At 43.9% G+C, this 18,414-nt stretch overlaps 1 protein-coding gene across 4 annotated transcripts in view; it reads right to left on the bottom strand.

Annotated features, from left to right (window-relative positions):
* The window catches only part of SCTR (secretin receptor), an 80,454-nt gene extending 75,755 nt beyond the window's left edge, over positions 1–4,699 (bottom strand). For 2 of the 4 annotated variants that reach the window (XM_007964722.3, XM_073019617.1), the window contains exon 1: positions 4,343–4,692. In XM_007964722.3, coding sequence (XP_007962913.3) covers positions 4,343–4,414 — 72 coding nt within the window. In that variant the 5' untranslated portion in view covers positions 4,415–4,692. Of the gene's footprint in view, positions 1–4,342 lie in introns of all 4 variants that reach the window. The other 2 variants (XM_073019616.1, XM_073019615.1) reach the window with 2 other exon arrangements.
* Positions 4,700–18,414: the final 13,715 nt, after the last annotated feature.

The raw sequence follows: 18,414 nt of genomic DNA, 5'->3' as shown, positions 1-18,414 counted from the left end.
GATGGGAGTGTTAGTGTTAGGAGGGACTCAGCAGACTGTCCGGCGGAAAATAAGAGTCAATTAAAAGAGCCTTCATCATCATCATCCTTCACTTATTAACTTCAGGGATAATAAACATTTAAAAAGAAATCCGCAAGTACTTCTTCAGAAAACTAGAAAGTGTTTTTCCAGGTACACAAAAAAAATCCCCATTGACCCTCCTCTGAAAAGTCATTAATAATCAGCTCCCAGGCTGGGCGTGGTGGCTCATACCTATAATACCAACCGTTTGGGAGTCTAAGGCTGGAGGATCACTTGAGCCCGGGAGTTCAGGACCAACCTGGGAGACATGGTGAGACCCATCTCTCAAAAAAAAAAAATAATTAGACAGGGATGGTGGCAGGTGTCTGTAGTTCCAGCTACTTGGGAGGCTGAGGTGGGAAGATCACTTGAGTCAGGAAGTTAAAGGCTGCAGTGAGCCATAATTGCACCATTGCACTGCAGCCCGGGTAACAGGGCAATTACCAGCTCTGCAGGCAATGCTTGCAGGCCTTTCTAAGGTTCTGCTCACTGTGCAGCCACAGGGCTTGTCAGCCTCTGGGTCCAGACGCATGACAGGACAGGGCAGCCACCACCATGTACCGAAGGCGTCCAGGTGCCAGATCCCGTACTTGGAATTGTTATATTTCTTAGCCATCAACTGAGGAGGGATGGAGACAGGAGGGGGAAAGAAGGGAAGGGAGGGTGGAATAGATCAAGGAACTCATTCTCTGCAGAAGTCCTTTGTCCAGTTCGGAGACTGATTTTCATCAGGCACACCTGTTTCCATCCTCTGACTCCGATGCCCTATCACCAACCCCACTGCCCCAAACCCACTGTGAAATGAATACCTATTGTGAGTCCTATCTGTGTATCTGTCCTGAAACATGACAACCTTTAAGGCAGTGGTTCTCAAGCAGGGGCAATTTTGCCCTCCCTATCCCCAGAAAAAATTCGGCCGTGTCTGCAGATACATTTTCTGTTGTTACGGTTTTAGAGAGATCATGAGCTGCTAGAGGGTAGCGGTCCATGATGCTGCTAGACATTGTACAATGCAAGGACAGTTCTCACAATAGAGAATTATCTGGCTCCAAATGTCAACAGTGTTAAGAAACTCCGCCTGAAGGGAAAAACCAGCCCCACACACCTCAGTTAACTCACTAAGATCAACAAATGGGCGGTTTGCCAAATGCCATGGATTAAAAAGCGCTACCTTGAGTGACTCTTTTTCTATGGCCTGACACATTTCTGTACAATTTAGCAAGTAAAGAGTCCTTTCAAGAAATGATTCTTCATTATTTGTTGCTGGATCATCATCATTTCATTCAGTCATCCACGCATTCATTCAACACACACTCACTGAGCTCCCTCTTACAGTGGTGACAGACTCTCGGGATAGAAGATGAACAAGATGAGGTTCCGTGCTCAAGTTTAAAGTGTGTGTATTGGGCTTTGGGGGACAGACATGTTAGTAAATAATTACAGTGATGTTTCAGGTAAAACGTTCTCATGAGATGCATGGGGGTGGGGTCGCAGAGCAGGGGTGTGCTCAGTATTTCTTATGGGAGGCCTCAGAAAACTGCCCCATTTAGCCATCACCACTTTTTGGGTTCCACTTACAAGGGTCACTTCTGATGCCTCCCTATATGGAGTAGAGGGAGAGTGGTAATAAGCAATTTGCCCTCAGTGAGCCCCCTCCATTAGGAAGATGCCTATAATCTCCCTCGAGGGGGAGCTTCAAATGAATAAAAAATTATTTGAGCACACTTAGATTTCAGAATCAAATGTCTGACCACCCAGAGTCAAACAGAACGAAGCAGAGCTCCAGAGGCTGGGAAACAGTCCAACCAAAGTAGGTCAGTTTCACTCCTATTTCTTACTGGAGTTCTCAGCCAAGAAGTGTGAGATATAAGGTCTACAGAAGCCATAAAGTAATCCGAGGACCACGACTTCTACACAGAAAACCATCTTATGATTATGTAAGACAGTAGTGCACAGTGGCTCACGCCTCTGATCCCAGCACTTTGGGAGGCAGAGGCAGGCGGATCACCTGAGACCAGGAGTTTGAGACCAGCCTGACCAACATGGAGAAACCCCATCTCTACTAAAAATACAAAAAACTAGCTAGGCATGGTGGTGTATGCCTGTAATCCCAGCTACTCAGGAGACTGAGGCAGGAGACTCGCTTGAACCTGGGATGCGGAGGTTGCAGTGAGCTGAGATCGCGCCATCGCAGTCCAGCCTGGGCAACAAGAGTGAAATTCCGTCTCAAAAAAGAAAGAAAGAAAGAAAGAAAGAAAGAAAGAAAGAAAGAAAGAAAGAAAGAAAGAAAGAAAGAAAGAAAGAAAGAGAAGAGAGAGAGAGAGAGAGAGAGAGAGAGAGAGAGAGAGAGAGAGAGAGAGAGAAAGAAAGAAGAAAGAAAGAAAGAAAGAAAGAAAGAAAGAAAGAAAGAAAGAAAGAAAGAAAGAAAGAAAGGAAGGAAGGAAGGAAGGAAGGAAGGAAGGAAGGAAGGAAGGAAGGAAGGAAGGAAGGAAGGAAAAAGAAGGGGCATAACAGACAGAGCCCTGGATGGTTGGGAATCAAGAGACGTGGGTGCCAACCTTAGTGGGTTAAGTGGGGTGTGTGGGGCTAGCAGAGCTGCTAGTCCTGGCTCTGCTACTAACTTGCTGATGTGGGGCAGCTCCCTTCTCTCTGAGGGTCTCAGTGTGCTCATTTTTAAAATAAGGGATTGGGGCCAGAGCATAATGAAGCATCCTTCCAAGGTACACTGAAGACTTAAACCAAGGGAAGCCTCTCATTTTCCCCTTCCACTTATTCCTGTGATAATCCAGGAATTTTCTTGAGACAAGAATGCAGACTGAACCTCAGTCCTGCACTCTAGGTACCAGTTATGACAGTCTGAGAGTCACTGCAAATACTTAAGAAGGAGGCTGGGAGGGTCCCAAGGAAGGAGCTATTGCCTCTTCTACCCCTAGCCACAGAATAACACACCTCCAGGCTCTACCTGGCTTGACACTGTCCCCAGTATCCCAGTTGGCATTTCTCCAAATTGGGAGTGGAAACTCATGAGTGCTTGCTGTTGCTCTAGCATCTTCCAAGGCCAGCACTGCCACTGAAGAGAGGAGGCTCTGCTGTGGAAAGGGAGTTCCAAGCAAGCTCCAAATTGCACTCATCCCAACTACTGCTGCTGAAAGTCTTGGGGCTACCAGAAAAATGAGCATCTCCTGAGTGTCAACACTCTGGTGGGCTCTGGGAGCATTGGTTTTCCTTATAATCCAACCGGAGGGGACTACGGGAAGACAAGGAGGTTGGACACCAGGAGACTTGCCCAGGACAGAGATCAGAGACTCAACTGGGTCCCCAAGCACTTTCCCTAGGAGCTTCTTGGAACAGACGCCTTGGGGACCAGTTTGGAATGCTAGTGGGAAGGGATGATTCTGGAATCTGGCCCCCACCTCTAACCCCCACTCCCTCCCCATTCCTTCCTTTCTGCTGGTCTGGGTGGGGCCACTCTCTTTATCACAGATCCCAGAGCTCAGAGAGGCCCGGGACTCCCAGGAATTTCTGTAGGAAAGAAAAACAAACCACCCATCCTGCCGCTATTATTATTAGTGGTAGTATTTTCCTCCTCCAGCCCCTTGCCAGGACCTGGCTTTGGGGAACAGCAGCACCCAGCAGCCACCAGACACGCAGACATTAGGGAGCCGCGTCCCACACGAGAGGGTGTGGGGAGAGTGGCAGACGGTCCCATCGCAGACCCGGAAGCTCTTGCCAGAGCTCCCTTCAGGTTTTCCCATCTGCAGCCCGTGAGTGTGAAAATGTCAAGGTTTGGGGGCAGACTGATACTGATGTGGGTTCCAATCCTCTTCTTCTGACTTGGAGCAAGAATTGTTATTCCCTCTCTCATTTCCTTTCCTTGTCTATGAAGTGAGGATGATAATAGCAGCCTCGAAAGGTGATTGAGGGGTTTCAAGGAAAGATTGGAGGCAAAGCGCCCAGGACACAATAGGCACTGCCCGGGGCGGCTCCAGAATTTCCGTCTAGGAGGGTCTCAGAAGCCAGGCTAGAGGAAGGGGTGGGTGGGGGGCACGGGGATTCATCTTGGAGCTGCCTTCGCCTGGCGCGCACGAGGTTTTTCTTTGGGAAGGGGTCCCTCCGGAGAAGAGCTGGGAGAGATTAATGTTGGGAGGATTGACAGGGAAGAGTCCCCATTCCTCAGCGGAAGATCTGCTAGTCCCCCCCACCCGCATCCTGCCGAGGCCGGAGAAGCGGCGAGACTGTCGCTCCCTGGGGCCCCTAGCCTTCAGAAGGGGGCAGTACTCACCGAGTGCGCGGCGCAGGCGAGCAGCACCCACAGTAGTAGCTGCTGCTGCGGCGGCGACAGGTGGGGACGCATCGTGCCCGCACGTTCCCCGAGGACGCCCCGACGTCCACTCGCCCGTGCCCTTTGCCCACTCGGGAGCTCAGCGCCCCGCGCAGGATCCCGGGCTCCGGCCGGCCTCTGCGCCCAGAGGAGCCATGGCTGAGCCACCCGACCTGCGGCGGGCCCGGGGACTGCTCCTCCTCGGACCAGGTGGCCGCGCGCGCTAAGCCGCCCGGCCCATTGATTAGGACGCGGCGCCTCCGGCGCGCTTCCTCCACCCGGCGGGGGACTGGCTGGGGGCCGGCGCGGAGGCCAGCAGGGGAGGAGGCAGAGGGAGGGCGCGGGGGCCGGAGTAGGCTCCCGCAGGCTGGGCCCAAGCTGGAGGAGGCCAGGAGAGGGCACGCTGGCTTAGTCTTCCACGCGGCAATCCCGCACTACCCCGGGTCCAGAAAGAGCACTGTTTCTGGAGTCCACGGACCGAAGGCGCAAGCTCGCTGGGGGTTCGGTGGGCAACTTAGGTCACCTTTGTAAGCCTCGGCTTTCTCACCCCTAACAACACATCTAATAATACCCACCCTCAGACTGAAAGTTGTGACACAGTCAAGGCCCATTGCATCTATTCTCCCTGGACAGCTACTTGCACTTTATTTCCGATTTTCTGTATTTTTTTCTTAATTATTGAAGTCATTAGCTCTCATTCCATGAAGTTTCACTCCAATGAGCTCCTCCTTTGATGATGACCAAGGAAGGTCTGTGGTACACTCAGGCATCTGGGGACTGTCCTGAGGATGAACCGCCTGGGAAGCTATTTAAGCCTCAGGCAGATAGTCCCAGTAACCCACTCCAAGGGTGCTCCCTATCCTGGAGTACAAGGCGCCCCAGATGGCCTTTTTTTACTGTCACATAAAAAAGAGGGTTTCACCATGTTGCCCAGGCTGGTCTTGAACTCTTGGGCTCAAGAGATCCTCTTACCTCGGCCTCCCAAAGTGCTGGGATTATAGGCATGAGCCACTGAGCCCAGCGCTAGATGGGTCTTGTAAACTCAAGTTTTCTTTGTCTGCACTGGTGCCTACTCCCTTCCCTCTTCTCTCTCCCCCTTTCTTTATCTTTCTCCCAGGCACTTGAAGTACATCAGCTCATTTAATTCTCCCCCAAACCCCTAGGTGATATGATGCCCATTTGACAGAGGAGGGCATTGAAGGTGGAGGAGGTTTCATTACATGTCTGGGTACTGCAACTCAGAGGCTCAGACAGGAAAGCCTGGATCTACCCTTCCATGGCTGACCTGACTCTCTGTAACTGGCCTCTACTCAGAGGGCCATGCAGCTGGTAAAGTAACAATGTGCTCTTGTCCTTAGCAGCCTTCCCTACCAGAAGAGACTGTTAATAAATTGAGGCTGGTAAATCCCAGAAGAAATAAAAGAGAGGAAAATCCATTCAGCTTCTAGGTCCAAAATCAATGCTCAGTACACATCAAACCTAAAGTATACATAATCACCAACTTCCTTCTAGAAACTCTTTCTACATAAATACTCACCCAAGGGCCTAATGAAATGTGCAAGGATGTTTGCGGAAGCACTGTGACAGTGGCAGGAAACGAGATGATATATGGGGAGAGGGAACCACCCTTATTTCTTTCTTTCTCATGGGCAGCAGTCATTACTATAATGCTCCCGACTTGTTTCTACCCCTTCACCCTCTGTCTGTCTCCCTCTCTGTCACGCACACCCACACACATGCATGTGTGCATGCGTGTATACACAGGTGAGACCAGCTTACATGACTGATGCATTCAGAATAAGGAACTGGCATGAGTTCGGTCCCCTCCTCTCTCCTTCCTTTGACAGTGTGCCCCGCTACAGAGAACCTGTAACTGGATTTCCCTGGGCCAGGCTGTGATTGGTGGTCGAGGCTCTACTGGAACTGGTCCAGTACCACCAGTGACAGGGTAGTGGTCTCTCTAATTCTAGGGTTTAGTTAGGAAACTGCTTGCCCACAAGTACAAACCACATTCCGCAATACTGACTTTATAAAGTGGTATTTGGCCCCATCTGTCTTGATCTTATTTCTCAATTGGTTGAAGATTCAGGCTGGGAAGAAAAACGTTATTTCCTAGGCTCCTTGAACCTCAGCACCCTAAATGTCCATCACAAAGTGTGTGAGGTAAGAACTTACACTTTTTACTCTACAGACTTCTGTGTTGTTTGAATGAATGTTTTCTGTAACAATGCTGTGTATGGCTGTTTGGGGTTGAAATAAATAAAAAGAAAACAACACAAAAATGCAATCCGTGCTTTATACCAGAGCCTCATGATAATCTGACGAAAAAGCAAAACAACATTAGTTCTGGGCAATTCAATAAATTTCTGGCCTGTAGCAAGCCATTCTTGCTTAAATGGGGAGCTCTGCCTCTCGGAGAGTTGAGAAAAGGGATTGAAGTGCCCCTTGAAAGGTCCTTAAAACCTGCCTGAGACAACAGTTTCACAATAGGGGTAGAGAGGAAGAGGTAGGGAAACTAACCATATATTTACCACCTATCGTATGCTGGGGAGTCTGTTAGGAAGCTCGGGTGTGTTATCATATCCAGTCCTCCAAGACCATATAAAAGATGGGAACTTGAGGCTTAGGAAAGATAAATGCTTGCCTCCATTAGCACAGCTAATAAGGGGAGGAGTCAGGGTTTGAATCCAGGACTGAGCCCAAGCCTGTGTCGTGAAGGAAACCAAATATTTCGCCCCAAAATATACTTATTTGACGTATTTTGAGATGACTGTTCAGAGGGCCTCCAAACAGAAGCAGCCCTGCAAGGCTGTCTTTTATTGGAGAGATTTCATCTGGAGACAGAACTCTGCACTGATGCAGCCAGGCTGTCTCTGTGGAACCTCCCCGTGTCCAGATCTAAGAAAGGTTAACTGAGAGTTAGACACCTTAACGGTCTGAAAGACACACACACACAGCATTTGTCCTCTCTCAGGCCTGCCACCTGTGAGGTTTCCTCTGCATAACAAGCCCAGCTTTACCAGCCAGGCCTCCTCTTCTCCACCACCCCCCAACCTATTTTGCCACACACCATAAGCCCCCATTCTTCCTGTAACTTCAAGATGGTATATAAAAGTGTCCGCCCCCTGGCCATTTCTTTGAGTTCTTGTATTTTTTTTTTTTAATTTATTTATTATTATTATACTTTAAGTTGTAGGGTACATGTGCATAACGTGCAGGTTTGTTACATATGTATACTTGTGCCATGTTAGTGTGCTGCACCCCTCAACTCGTCATTTACATCAGGTATAACTCCCAGTGCAATCCCTCCCCCCTCCCCCCTCCCCATGATAGGCCCCGGTGTGTGATGTTCCCCTTCCCGAGTCCAAGTGATCTCATTGTTCAGTTCCCACATATCAGTGAGAACATGAGGTGTTTGGTTTTCTGTTCTTGTGATAGTTTGCTAAGAATGATGGTTTCCACCTGCATCCATGTCCCTACAAAGGACACAAACTCATCCTTTTTTATGGCTGCATAGTATTCCATGGTGTATATGTGCCACATTTTCTTAATCCAATCTGTCACTGATGGACATTTGGGTTGATTCCAAGTCTTTGCTATTGTGAATAGTGCTGCGATAAACATACGTGTGCATGTGTCTTTATAGCAGCATAATTTATAATCCTTTGGGTATATACCCAGTAATGGGATGGCTGGGTCATATGGACATCTAGTTCTAGATCCTTGAGGAATCGCCATACTGTTTTCCATAATGGTTGAACTAGTTTACAATCCCACCAACAGTGTAAAAGTGTTCCTATTTCTCCACATCCTCTCCAGCACCTGTTGTTTCCTGACTTTTGAATGATCGCCATTCTAACTGGTGTGAGATGGTATCTCATTGTGGTTTTGATTTGCATTTCTCTGATGGCCAGTGATGATGAGCATTTTTTCATGTGTCTGTTGGCTGTATGAATGTCTTCTTTTGAGAAATGTCTGTTCATATCCTTTGCCCACTTTTTGATGGGGTTGTTTGTTTTTTTCTTGTAAATTTGTTTGAGTTGTTTGTAGGTTCTAGATATTAGCCCTTTGTCAGATGAGTAGATTGCAAAAATTTTCTCCCATTCTGTAGGTTGCCTGTTCACTCTGATGGTAGTTTCTTTTGCTGTGCAGAAGCTCTTTAGTTTAATGAGATCCCATTTGTCAATTTTGGCTTTTGCTGCCGTTGCTTTTGGTGTTTTAGACATGAAGTCTTTGCCCATGCCTATGTCCTGAATGGTACTACCTAGGTTTTCCTCTAGGATTTTTATGGTATTAGGTCTAACATTTAAGTCTCTAATCCATCTTGAATTAATTTTTGTATAAGGAGTAAGGAAAGGATCCAGTTTCAGCTTTCTACTTATGGCTAGCCAATTTTCCCAGCACCATTTATTAAATAGGGAATCCTTTCCCCATTTCTTGTTTCTCTCAGGTTTGTCAAAGATCAGATGGCTGTAGATGTGTGGTATTATTTCTGAGGACTCTGTTCTGTTCCATTGGTCTATATCTCTGTTTTGGTACCAGTACCATGCTGTTTTGGTTACTGTAGCCTTGTAGTATAGTTTGAAGTCAGGTAGCGTGATGCCTCCAGCTTTGTTCTTTTGACTTAGGATTGTCTTGGAGATGCGGGCTCTTTTTTGGTTCCATATGAACTTTAAAGCAGTTTTTTCCAATTCTGTGAAGAAGCTCATTGGTAGCTTGATGGGGATGGCATTGAATCTACAAATTACCTTGGGCAGTATGGCCATTTTCACGATATTGATTCTTCCTATCCATGAGCATGGTATGTTCTTCCATTTGTTTGTGTCCTCTTTTATTTCACTGAGCAGTGGTTTGTAGTTCTCCTTGAAGAGGTCCTTTACATCCCTTGTAAGTTGGATTCCTAGGTATTTTATTCTCTTTGAAGCAATTGTGAATGGAAGTTCATTCCTGATTTGGCTCTCTGTTTGTCTGTTACTGGTGTATAAGAATGCTTGTGATTTTTGCACATTAATTTTGCATCCTGAGACTTTGCTGAAGTTGCTTATCAGCTTAAGGAGATTTTGGCCTGAGACAATGGGGTTTTCTAAATATACAATCATGTCATCTGCAAACAGGGACAATTTGACTTCTTCTTTTCCTAACTGAATCCCCTTGATTTCTTTCTCTTGCCTGATTGCCCTAGCCAGAACTTCCAACACTATGTTGAATAGGAGTGGTGAGAGAGGGCATCCCTGTCTTGTGCCAGTTTTCAAAGGGAATTTTTCCAGGTTTTGCCCATTCAGTATGATATTGGCTGTGGGTTTGTCATAAATAGCTCTTATTATTTTGAGATACATTCCATCAATACCGAATTTATTGAGCGTTTTTAGCATGAAGGGCTGTTGAATTTTGTCAAAAGCCTTTTCTGCATCTATTGAGATAATGACGTGGTTCTTGTCTTTGGTTCTGTTTATATGCTGGATTATGTTTATTGATTTGCGAATGTTGAACCAGCCTTGCATCCCAGGGATGAAGCCCACTTGATCATGGTGGATAAGCTTTTTGATGTGTTGCTGAATCCGGTTTGCCAGTATTTTATTGAGGATGAGTTCTTGTATTTTGAAAGACTCCTGTGCACATTTTGAAATTTGCATGCCTTTTTTCCTATGAATCTGCCCTTTTTTTCAGTTGATTTTCAGTGGAACTTCAGAGGGCAAAGGAGAAGTTTTTCCTTGGTGCCTATAGCTCTTTACACAGTACTAGGATTCCTCTCCAACATGGAGATGGTCTCCTTACACTTAGGGCTTGACAAGCTCTTTTGTGTACATCTTCTTATTAATTAAAAGGGCTCTGTGAGGTAGGTAGCGGCCAGCAGGCAGGGGCCTGGCAGGAGAAGGAGAAACTGTTGCTCAAATGGTTTAATCAAAGGGAGTTTAATGAAAGGACTATGTGCAGGGCGTAGGCAGGAACCAGCAAGGGATGGTGAGGTGGAGGCATCGGCAACAGGAGGTCTGAAAGGTGATGAAGACTCTCCTTGCCTAAAGTCTAGTCAGGCTCCTCTAGCCCTCTTCCCAACTAAGCCTCGACCTTGGCTCTCCGTCCTGTTTCGTTTCCCTAGCCCAGTCTCGGTAAGGATCCTGTGAAGTGAGTTTAGGAAGAACTCCTACTCCACTCTTGATATCTCATCACTTTTGATATCTGCTTCGGTTCCTCATTCTCCACCTTTGATATTTAAGCCCTTGGTCTGCCTTTAGCAAGAATCCTATTTAGAAGGTTTACAAGAATCCTGCCAGCCTTGATATCTCCTCTTAGTAATTTTCCATCCACTGACCCTTACCGTGCTCCTTGGCTGTAAATCCTCACTTATCCTGGTTGTATTTGGAGTAGAGCGATTGCTCCTCCCCATTGCAAAGCCCATGTTGCTATAGTCTTGAAGGAAATCATCCTTACCATTTTAGCAAGTGTCGGAATAACTTTTTGGTTAACAAGGGGCAAAGAGCGAAACAAGTGCTTCTAAAAGCTGGCAAGAGTTGTTCTCAGGAGAGGGGTCACCTGTAGGAGCTGTTGGGGCTCAGAAACTGTTACCCCAAAATATGGCGTTTTGACATGCTGAACTGAAGAAGGCTTCAGGTCTCTCTGACCTTCCCCTCTACACCCCCGCCCCCGCCCTGCTAACCCCTGTCTCTCCCAAAGCATAGGATGAAGTTTTTCCCTGAAGTTCCTTCATCTGCCTAAAGTCAGGGCCCACCAAGAACAATTGTTTTTCTTCTCCTCCCTGGTATCTCATCATCTATTGCAGAAAAGAAGACCAAGAATGTAACCATACCTGAAGAGACCCTTTTACAGATGTTTGTGTCTCAGACTCATTCAATTCCAAAGGAAGCTATTTACCAGTTAATCTCTGTTTCCCATCCATTCCTTCTTCTTAGAAGTCATGTTGCCCCTCAACAGAATGACCCTTCTACCCCACTCCATAACCTGCATTGCCGCAATCTAAGCCCCCTATTCTTTCTGTAACCTCAAGATGGTATTGAGAAAACTGTTATTTGAGGAATGCAAATCCTTTTAATTATCAGGCCCAGAAAGACATTAAAATGAGACCGTATTCACATCTTCCTCCCCACTTTGACCTATGTATTTATCTTTATCTTTTTTTCTTTTCCTTTCTTTTTTTTGTTTTTTGTTTTTTGAGATAAAGTCTGTCTCTGTCGCCCAGGCTAAAGTGCAGTGGTGCCATCTCAGCTCACTGCAACCTCCTTCTCCCAGGTTCAAGCAATTATCTTGCCTCAGTCTCCTAAGTAGCAGGGATTACAGGTGTGTGCCGCCACACCCAGCTAATTTTTGTATTTTTAATAGTGTTGGGGTTTCACCATGTTGACCAGGATGCTCTCGAATTCCTGGCCTCGAGTAATCCTCCCACCTTGGCCTCCCAAAGTGCTGGGATTACAGGTGTGCGCCACCACGCCTGGCCTATGTATTAATCTCTTGTAATCACTTGCTATTGCCACAAATAGCTACAAATTAACCTAATAATGCCACACTGGACACTATAACCCATACACTATAGTTTACCACATATAACCAAACACTAATCAATGTTATTCCTGTAAACCAATGAGAATTCCGAACAAACAACTTTGCATCAGCCCATTCCCTGTCCCTCTTTTCTGCCTTTAAAAATTCACTTGTAATGCTAATTCAGAGCAACTTGATTCTGTGCTCCCGGATTGCAGTCCTCAAGCTTGGCCCAAATAAATGCTCTACTTATATTAACTTTGCCTCAGCTTCTTCCTTTTAGGTCGACATATCTGGCATATGTCGGCAGGATTCAGCGTGACTCCTCCAGACCAGCTGGTGTCTCTCTTCGAAAGCAGTACTTGGTACCAGCACAAATATTCCCTCTTCAGAAGCCCCACTGGGTGTTTCAGATGTTCTCCTACATTCGGACCTCCTACTCTTTGGTTGGTGATTAGACTTCTTGGGGGCTGTTTTTCACACCCTCTCTTTCCTTTAAGAGTGAGGGCTTCAGACCGTCTTTGGACAGGAGGTTTAGGTGAAGAGCACTGCAGAGAATGGCTTTTTTTCTGCCTCTGTCTCAGGACTGGGGTCAAAGTTTTTCTGCCTCTGTCTCACAGCAGAGGTTTGGGTCAAAGGATTGGCATTAGGCACCCACGGTCTTGCTTTCCATAGCATACTTTAAACATTGCAGCTGCTTTCCTGTTTTTGAAATTCAGGTTTGATTTTGCATTTGTGACCAACTCCTTTGAGTTAACCAGCAGCTGGCTTTGTGTATGACACTCATGGGGCACTGTCTTATGGATGTCTAGGAGAGGGGACCCGCCTAATCCAGGATGGTTATAAGCAACTGTGACCTCAAGAAAAAGTGGAGGGGGAATCTCTTGAAATACCTAAAGTAATTTATTTACATACACAATCAGAAAAAACTGTCTGTAGAACCAGACAACTTAAATGGGGGACTTGCCCCCAGTGGCACCCAAAAGCCTTCTAAAACAAATTCTGAGAAAAATTGCCTTTCATTCAGGAGGCAAACCAAAGATGTCCATCATCAACACCTGAAGAAGTTCCCCAGGTCTTTGAGCTCTTCCCTGAAAGTCCTACTGTGGCAGTTCCAGAGTCACTATGAACTGCATCTGGTTCTGAACCATTCTGCACCCAATTAAAAAGACCACTCAATGAACAAGATGAGTCTCCAAAACACAACTTTGTTGCCTAGCTGACAATTGCTTAGGGTAATAAAATAGGTAATTAAAAGATTAATAGTCTTTTAAAGGGAGAAATGGATGAAAATAAAAGTGTCGAGCTTATAAAAATGAGGTTCCAATGAAGCTTTCCTGCACCAGAAGTAATCACTGACACTGATGTTGAAATGCTAATATCCAGGGAATGTGCTATGCAAGATCAGATCTGAAACAAGTTAAAAATCCTTTAAATGCGGCCAGGCACGGTGGCTCACGCCTGTAATCCCAGCACTTTGGGAGGTCCAGGCGGGTGGATCACCTGAGGTCAGGAGTTCAAGACTAGCCTGGCCAAAACATGGAGAAACTCCATCTCTACTAAAAATACAAAATTAGCCAGGTGGGTGGCACATGCCCGTAATCCCAGCTACTTGGGAAGCTGAGGCAGGAGAATTGCTTGAACCCAGGAGGCAGAGGTTGCAGTGAGCCGAGATCGTGCCATTGCAGTCCAGCGTGGACAACAAGAGTGAAACTCCATCTAAAAAAAAAAAAAGAGTCTAAAAATAAATTAATTAAATTAAAAATTAAAACAATCCTTTAAATGCTCAAACTACCTGCTTTGTATCACCTGGAAGATTTGCCAAAAGAAAAAGGAAACGAAGTAAATAAAAGCACTCCATCCTGTGGTCTAGGAGCAAGGATCTGGAATCTGGAGCTCTCCCTGCTATGGCCGATGTTCAATTCCTGGTCAGGGAACCAGTTCCTTTTGGTTTGATGTTTGCACGACTTTTGACTTTTAGCGATATTGCTTTGCCACTTGGGAGGGTGTCTTTGGGAAAAAAAGATTCAAAAGTCAGAAATATCAGCCTTTGGTCCTGGTTAAAATCTAATCATAAGAGATTTGAAAGGAATTTTTATAAAAGGAGCTCTATGGCCAAACTGTTAAACACACACACACACACACACACACACACACAGCAGAAAAAAATTTGCTTTTTCTCTTTGGATCTTGTTTTTTGGATTTTTTTTTCCAGTGGACCGAAATTACGTGCTTGGTCCTTGTGTTTACTTCCCTTCTTAAGGATTGTTCTTTTATTTGCTTCTACTCCTCCCTATTATTTCTTTCTCTTTGCTGCCTTCAGTACCACAGAAAGAATCTAGGGTTGACATCTAATGATGTCCCAAAGAATTTAGGGTTGACATCTAACTCTTTAAGGAACACAGGAAAAGTACCACTGCCCCCTTTTGGTGGTCTTCTGTCTTCCTGTAGAGTCTAAAGAGTTGTAAGCAGATTTTTCTCATGTCCAAAACTCTACTCTCTTTTGTATTGTGTTACCTGATCTCTTTGCCTTTTGGGGATACCAGAGATTGCTTTGTAGTGTGAGAGAGAACTTGACCTTGGTGTGTGTGATGACTGGCAACAGCTGCAGTTCTGGAGGTAGCCGAGAGCACTCGTTTATAGTAAATGGTTATTACTACAGGAAGCTACTCATTTCTCTGTGTTTAGATAAGAAATGCGTGGTTTAAACACTTATAATGTTTTGTAGCAAAGTGCACTCTGAAAGTGTTGCATGTGCTTCCCTCTTTTTGGGGACCGGGAAATCAATATAAAAGTGAGATCCTCGATCTTTAAGGGTCTAAATGTTCTGCCTTCGGTTGTGCCTGCTTTGCACATATTTAAATCATTAGGCACTAAAAACTGTAAAGCTTCATTGGTCCTCTTTCTTAATGGGCTCCACCCTGATCCCAGTGGTCCAGTTGGAAAACAGATACTAAGTTAAAAACTACCTATCTAAATAAACTTGATCTCTTTATAAAATTCTATGGTAAATTCCTATGATTTTGTATTACTTTGACATCCATTTTCAACCTTCCTCTAACACACCCAAACTCCTTGAAAAGCTTAAATTCTCTCTGTGTGTGTTTGTGTGTGTGTGTGTGTGTTTGGAATGTAAATTGCTACCTTGCTTTCTCTAAAATTCAGTGAGTGCTTGGACCATGTGGGACAAATAACCTTTAACTTGTTCCATTTACAAAGGCATAGTTTGAATCCAGCCATCCTTTTAAACCGGTGAATTTTACTTGTCTTGTGGCCAAAATTATAAAATCAATACTATAAAGATTTTGTGTCTATCTGTATCTTTACATGTATGTGTATATGTTTGTCTATAGACTGTCTACATGAGTATCAAATTGACTTATAAATAAATGAGTACTCATAAGTTAAGTAAATAAGTTCAAATTCTTTTCAAGTCCACATGACTTTAATAATCTTCAGCAAATAAAGAGTTTCAATACTGTTGGTAAAATAAAATAGAAATGCCTTCAGATATTAATTTAGACATGTTTGCCTGGGTTTCTATTATAAACTTTCCTGAAGGTTTATCATATCTCTGCTAGATGTTTTTTTCAATCCCCTGGGTTTACCAGGAGCTGCTTTTGATCTTCTGTCTTCTGTCTATAAGGGGACACACGGATTTGGGACCTTTGTCTGTAGACACTCAGCTGAGACCCTAGAAAATAAGGCCAGACAAAAATGTGGGTTGTACTAACAAAACTTTCCTTTTTTTTTTTTGAGCTGTCTCACCTTGTGTGTCCTTGGTTAAGTCATAACCTTCATTACAGCTTACTGGCTTTGGTAAGTCATTTAAAAGGTAACTTTTGTTTAAAAAAAAAAAAGTCCAAAAGTCATAAATATCAGCTGTCTATCCCAGCTAAAATCTGATAATAAAATATTTAAAAGGAATTTTTTAAAACAGCCCAGTAGTCAAAAGTTTACTTAAAAGTTTACCTTCAAAGGGCAAAAGGGAAAATTTCCCTTGACCCCTACAGTTAGGCACAGCTGGTAGGATCAAAGCTCTGCTCTTCTGGAAGCCACAGTTAAGGGAATCCAAGGCCTGAGGAGCCCTCTAAAAGTTCACTGAACAATCAACTCACAAAGCACAAGTTAATTGCAGAAAGGCATGCAAAATTTATTAACATATTTACAGAGAACCACAGAGTGATTGCCTACTCCCCAAGAGAGTACAGAGGCTTATATACCATCTTGAGGTTACAGAAAGAGTGGGGACTCAGAACATGGCCAAAACCAGGTTTTGGTGGTAAATCAGATGATAGTGGCAAGACAGGATGTAAGAGGGAGAGAAGAGGAGGCTTGACTAGCAAAGTGGTCATGTTATGTGGATGAAACCTCACAGGAATTTCTATGGAAACAAAAGAAAAACAAAGGTTAATGGTTAGAACAAACTATAGTCTATAGTTTTATCTATCATTTTTCCTTCAATTGAAAACAACTTTTAAAGTGCTCTAAATAGATAAAATTACTTTCCCTTCAACAAAAACCACACTTTCATGCTTTAATAAGCTCACCGAGAAATTAAGCAAGTATCAAAATTATCACAGAAGCAGCAGTTTTATGATCTCCTATTTGAAGGTCTCTAGTCTCAGAGACCTCCACATTTCTAGTCTAAACCTGTCTGACCAATAAACCCAGGCAAAGAATGTCTAAATTAAATTGTAAAGATATTTTAATTTTATTTTACCAAAAATTTGAAAACTCTATTTACCACAGGTTACTAAAGTCACATGAACTTGAAAAGTATTTGTGCTAGTTATTTAATTTATGAGTGCTCACTCATCTTTAAGTTAATTTGGTATCATGTGTAGATAATAAACAAACATATGTATAGACATATACATGTATGTAGACACAACATGTAACATACACATGCACACATGTATGTATTTTAAAACCAAAGTGATAAAGGAGTTTAATGTAAAAGAGAGTAGTGCTTTAGGCTTGAGAGAAATTTGCCCATTTATAACATATGAAGTTTCATGAGATAAAACAGAGATTTCTTCCAAAAAGAGGAGTCTGTGTCACCTTTTCTGTTTTCCTTCAGGAATCTCAAGCTATTAGAAACTGTTTTGTGTCCCGTCATGTGGCATCAAAGGTGGCAAGAGGGAGGGACAGACAGAAGTAAATAGAAAAACAGACATGGGCAGTACTTAGAGTTAACAGGGATTTAAGAAGAAAAGAATTCAGTCAACTAAGAAGTTTCTACAGAGAGAGAACAGAAGCCTTTAAACAATATGTATGTATACATATGCAGCCTAAATACCAGTTTTAATTACATAAACTTTTTATTATTGAGCTCTTTTAAAAAATCCTTTTCAATATTTTATTATGAGATTTTAGCTGGGACACACAGCTGATGTTTATAGCTTTTGAACTTTTTTAAAAACAAAGTTACCTAAGTGACTTCCCAAAGCCAGTAAACCTTAATGAAGGTTATGACTTAACCAATGATACACAAGGGGTATCTAAAGAGGTGCAAAGCAGTCCTTACAAGATCCAGAACCACCCTAAAGACAGCTCAAAAAAAAAAAAAAAGGAAAATTTTGTTAGTACAACCCATATTTCTGTCTGGCCATATTTTTTAGGGTCTCAGCTGAGTGTCTACAGACCAAGGCCCCAAATCCCTGTATTCCTCTACAGACAGAAGACAGGAGATCAAAAGCTGTCCAAGGAAAGGGAAAGGATCAATAACGAATGAGTACCCCAAAAGCCAAGAATCACACAAATACCAAACCAAATTTTATAAATGTTTCTTCTCCTGGGCTAAAGAACTTAAATTTGCAGGGACTGGTGCTCTGGCTGGGAATTAAGCCCAGGCTGCAGCAGTGAAAGTGCAGATCCCTAGTCACTAGATCACAAGCTGGAATGGCATTTAATGTTGATACATAGGGAATCCAAAGCAGGAAGTTTGAGGATACAAAGAATTTTTAACTTTGTTTTTGGTCAGATTTTTGCTGTCTCATTTAGTAAAGAGAATTTTTAAGGCTAGCCATGACCCCATTTTGTGTCTTTCCCTTGATTTGGTCTTATCAATTGTTTAGAATAAAAGATCTCTAAAATTTCTTTTTAAACTTAAGAGTCTTTCTAATTTAAAAGATCCATCTTTTGGGCACTGATTAATTTTCAATGGTGTATTTATTCGAAGAGCAAGTCAATCCAATATGCTTTTCAGAGAGGAAGCAATCCTCCTGCTCCCCAAAAAATTCACTCCCATGAATAGGCTGAGATAGCAAAAAACTCTTGTTGCCACAGATGGTTAAGAATGGTGTTTGCCTCCAGTAACCCACAAATTTGTGGAGGGTTCACCAGTCAAAGACTCTGTGACACTGTGTAGGTCCTCCTGGGACTGAACTTTCCCCACAGTAAGGGTTAGTTGAGACAACAAAAGCCACTTATGGGTGGGACTTAAGACAAATTCTCCCAAGAGCTTGACATACTCACAGCAAAAAGTCTCAGGTCCGGCTGGGCATGGTGGCTCACACCTGTAATCCCAGCACTCT

Source organism: Chlorocebus sabaeus, chromosome 10 (genome assembly GCF_047675955.1).
Source record: "Chlorocebus sabaeus isolate Y175 chromosome 10, mChlSab1.0.hap1, whole genome shotgun sequence".
Taxonomy (NCBI): domain Eukaryota; kingdom Metazoa; phylum Chordata; class Mammalia; order Primates; family Cercopithecidae; genus Chlorocebus; species Chlorocebus sabaeus.
The sequence above is the reverse complement of the archived record's forward strand: the minus strand, read 5'-3'. Positions and strand labels throughout refer to the sequence as shown.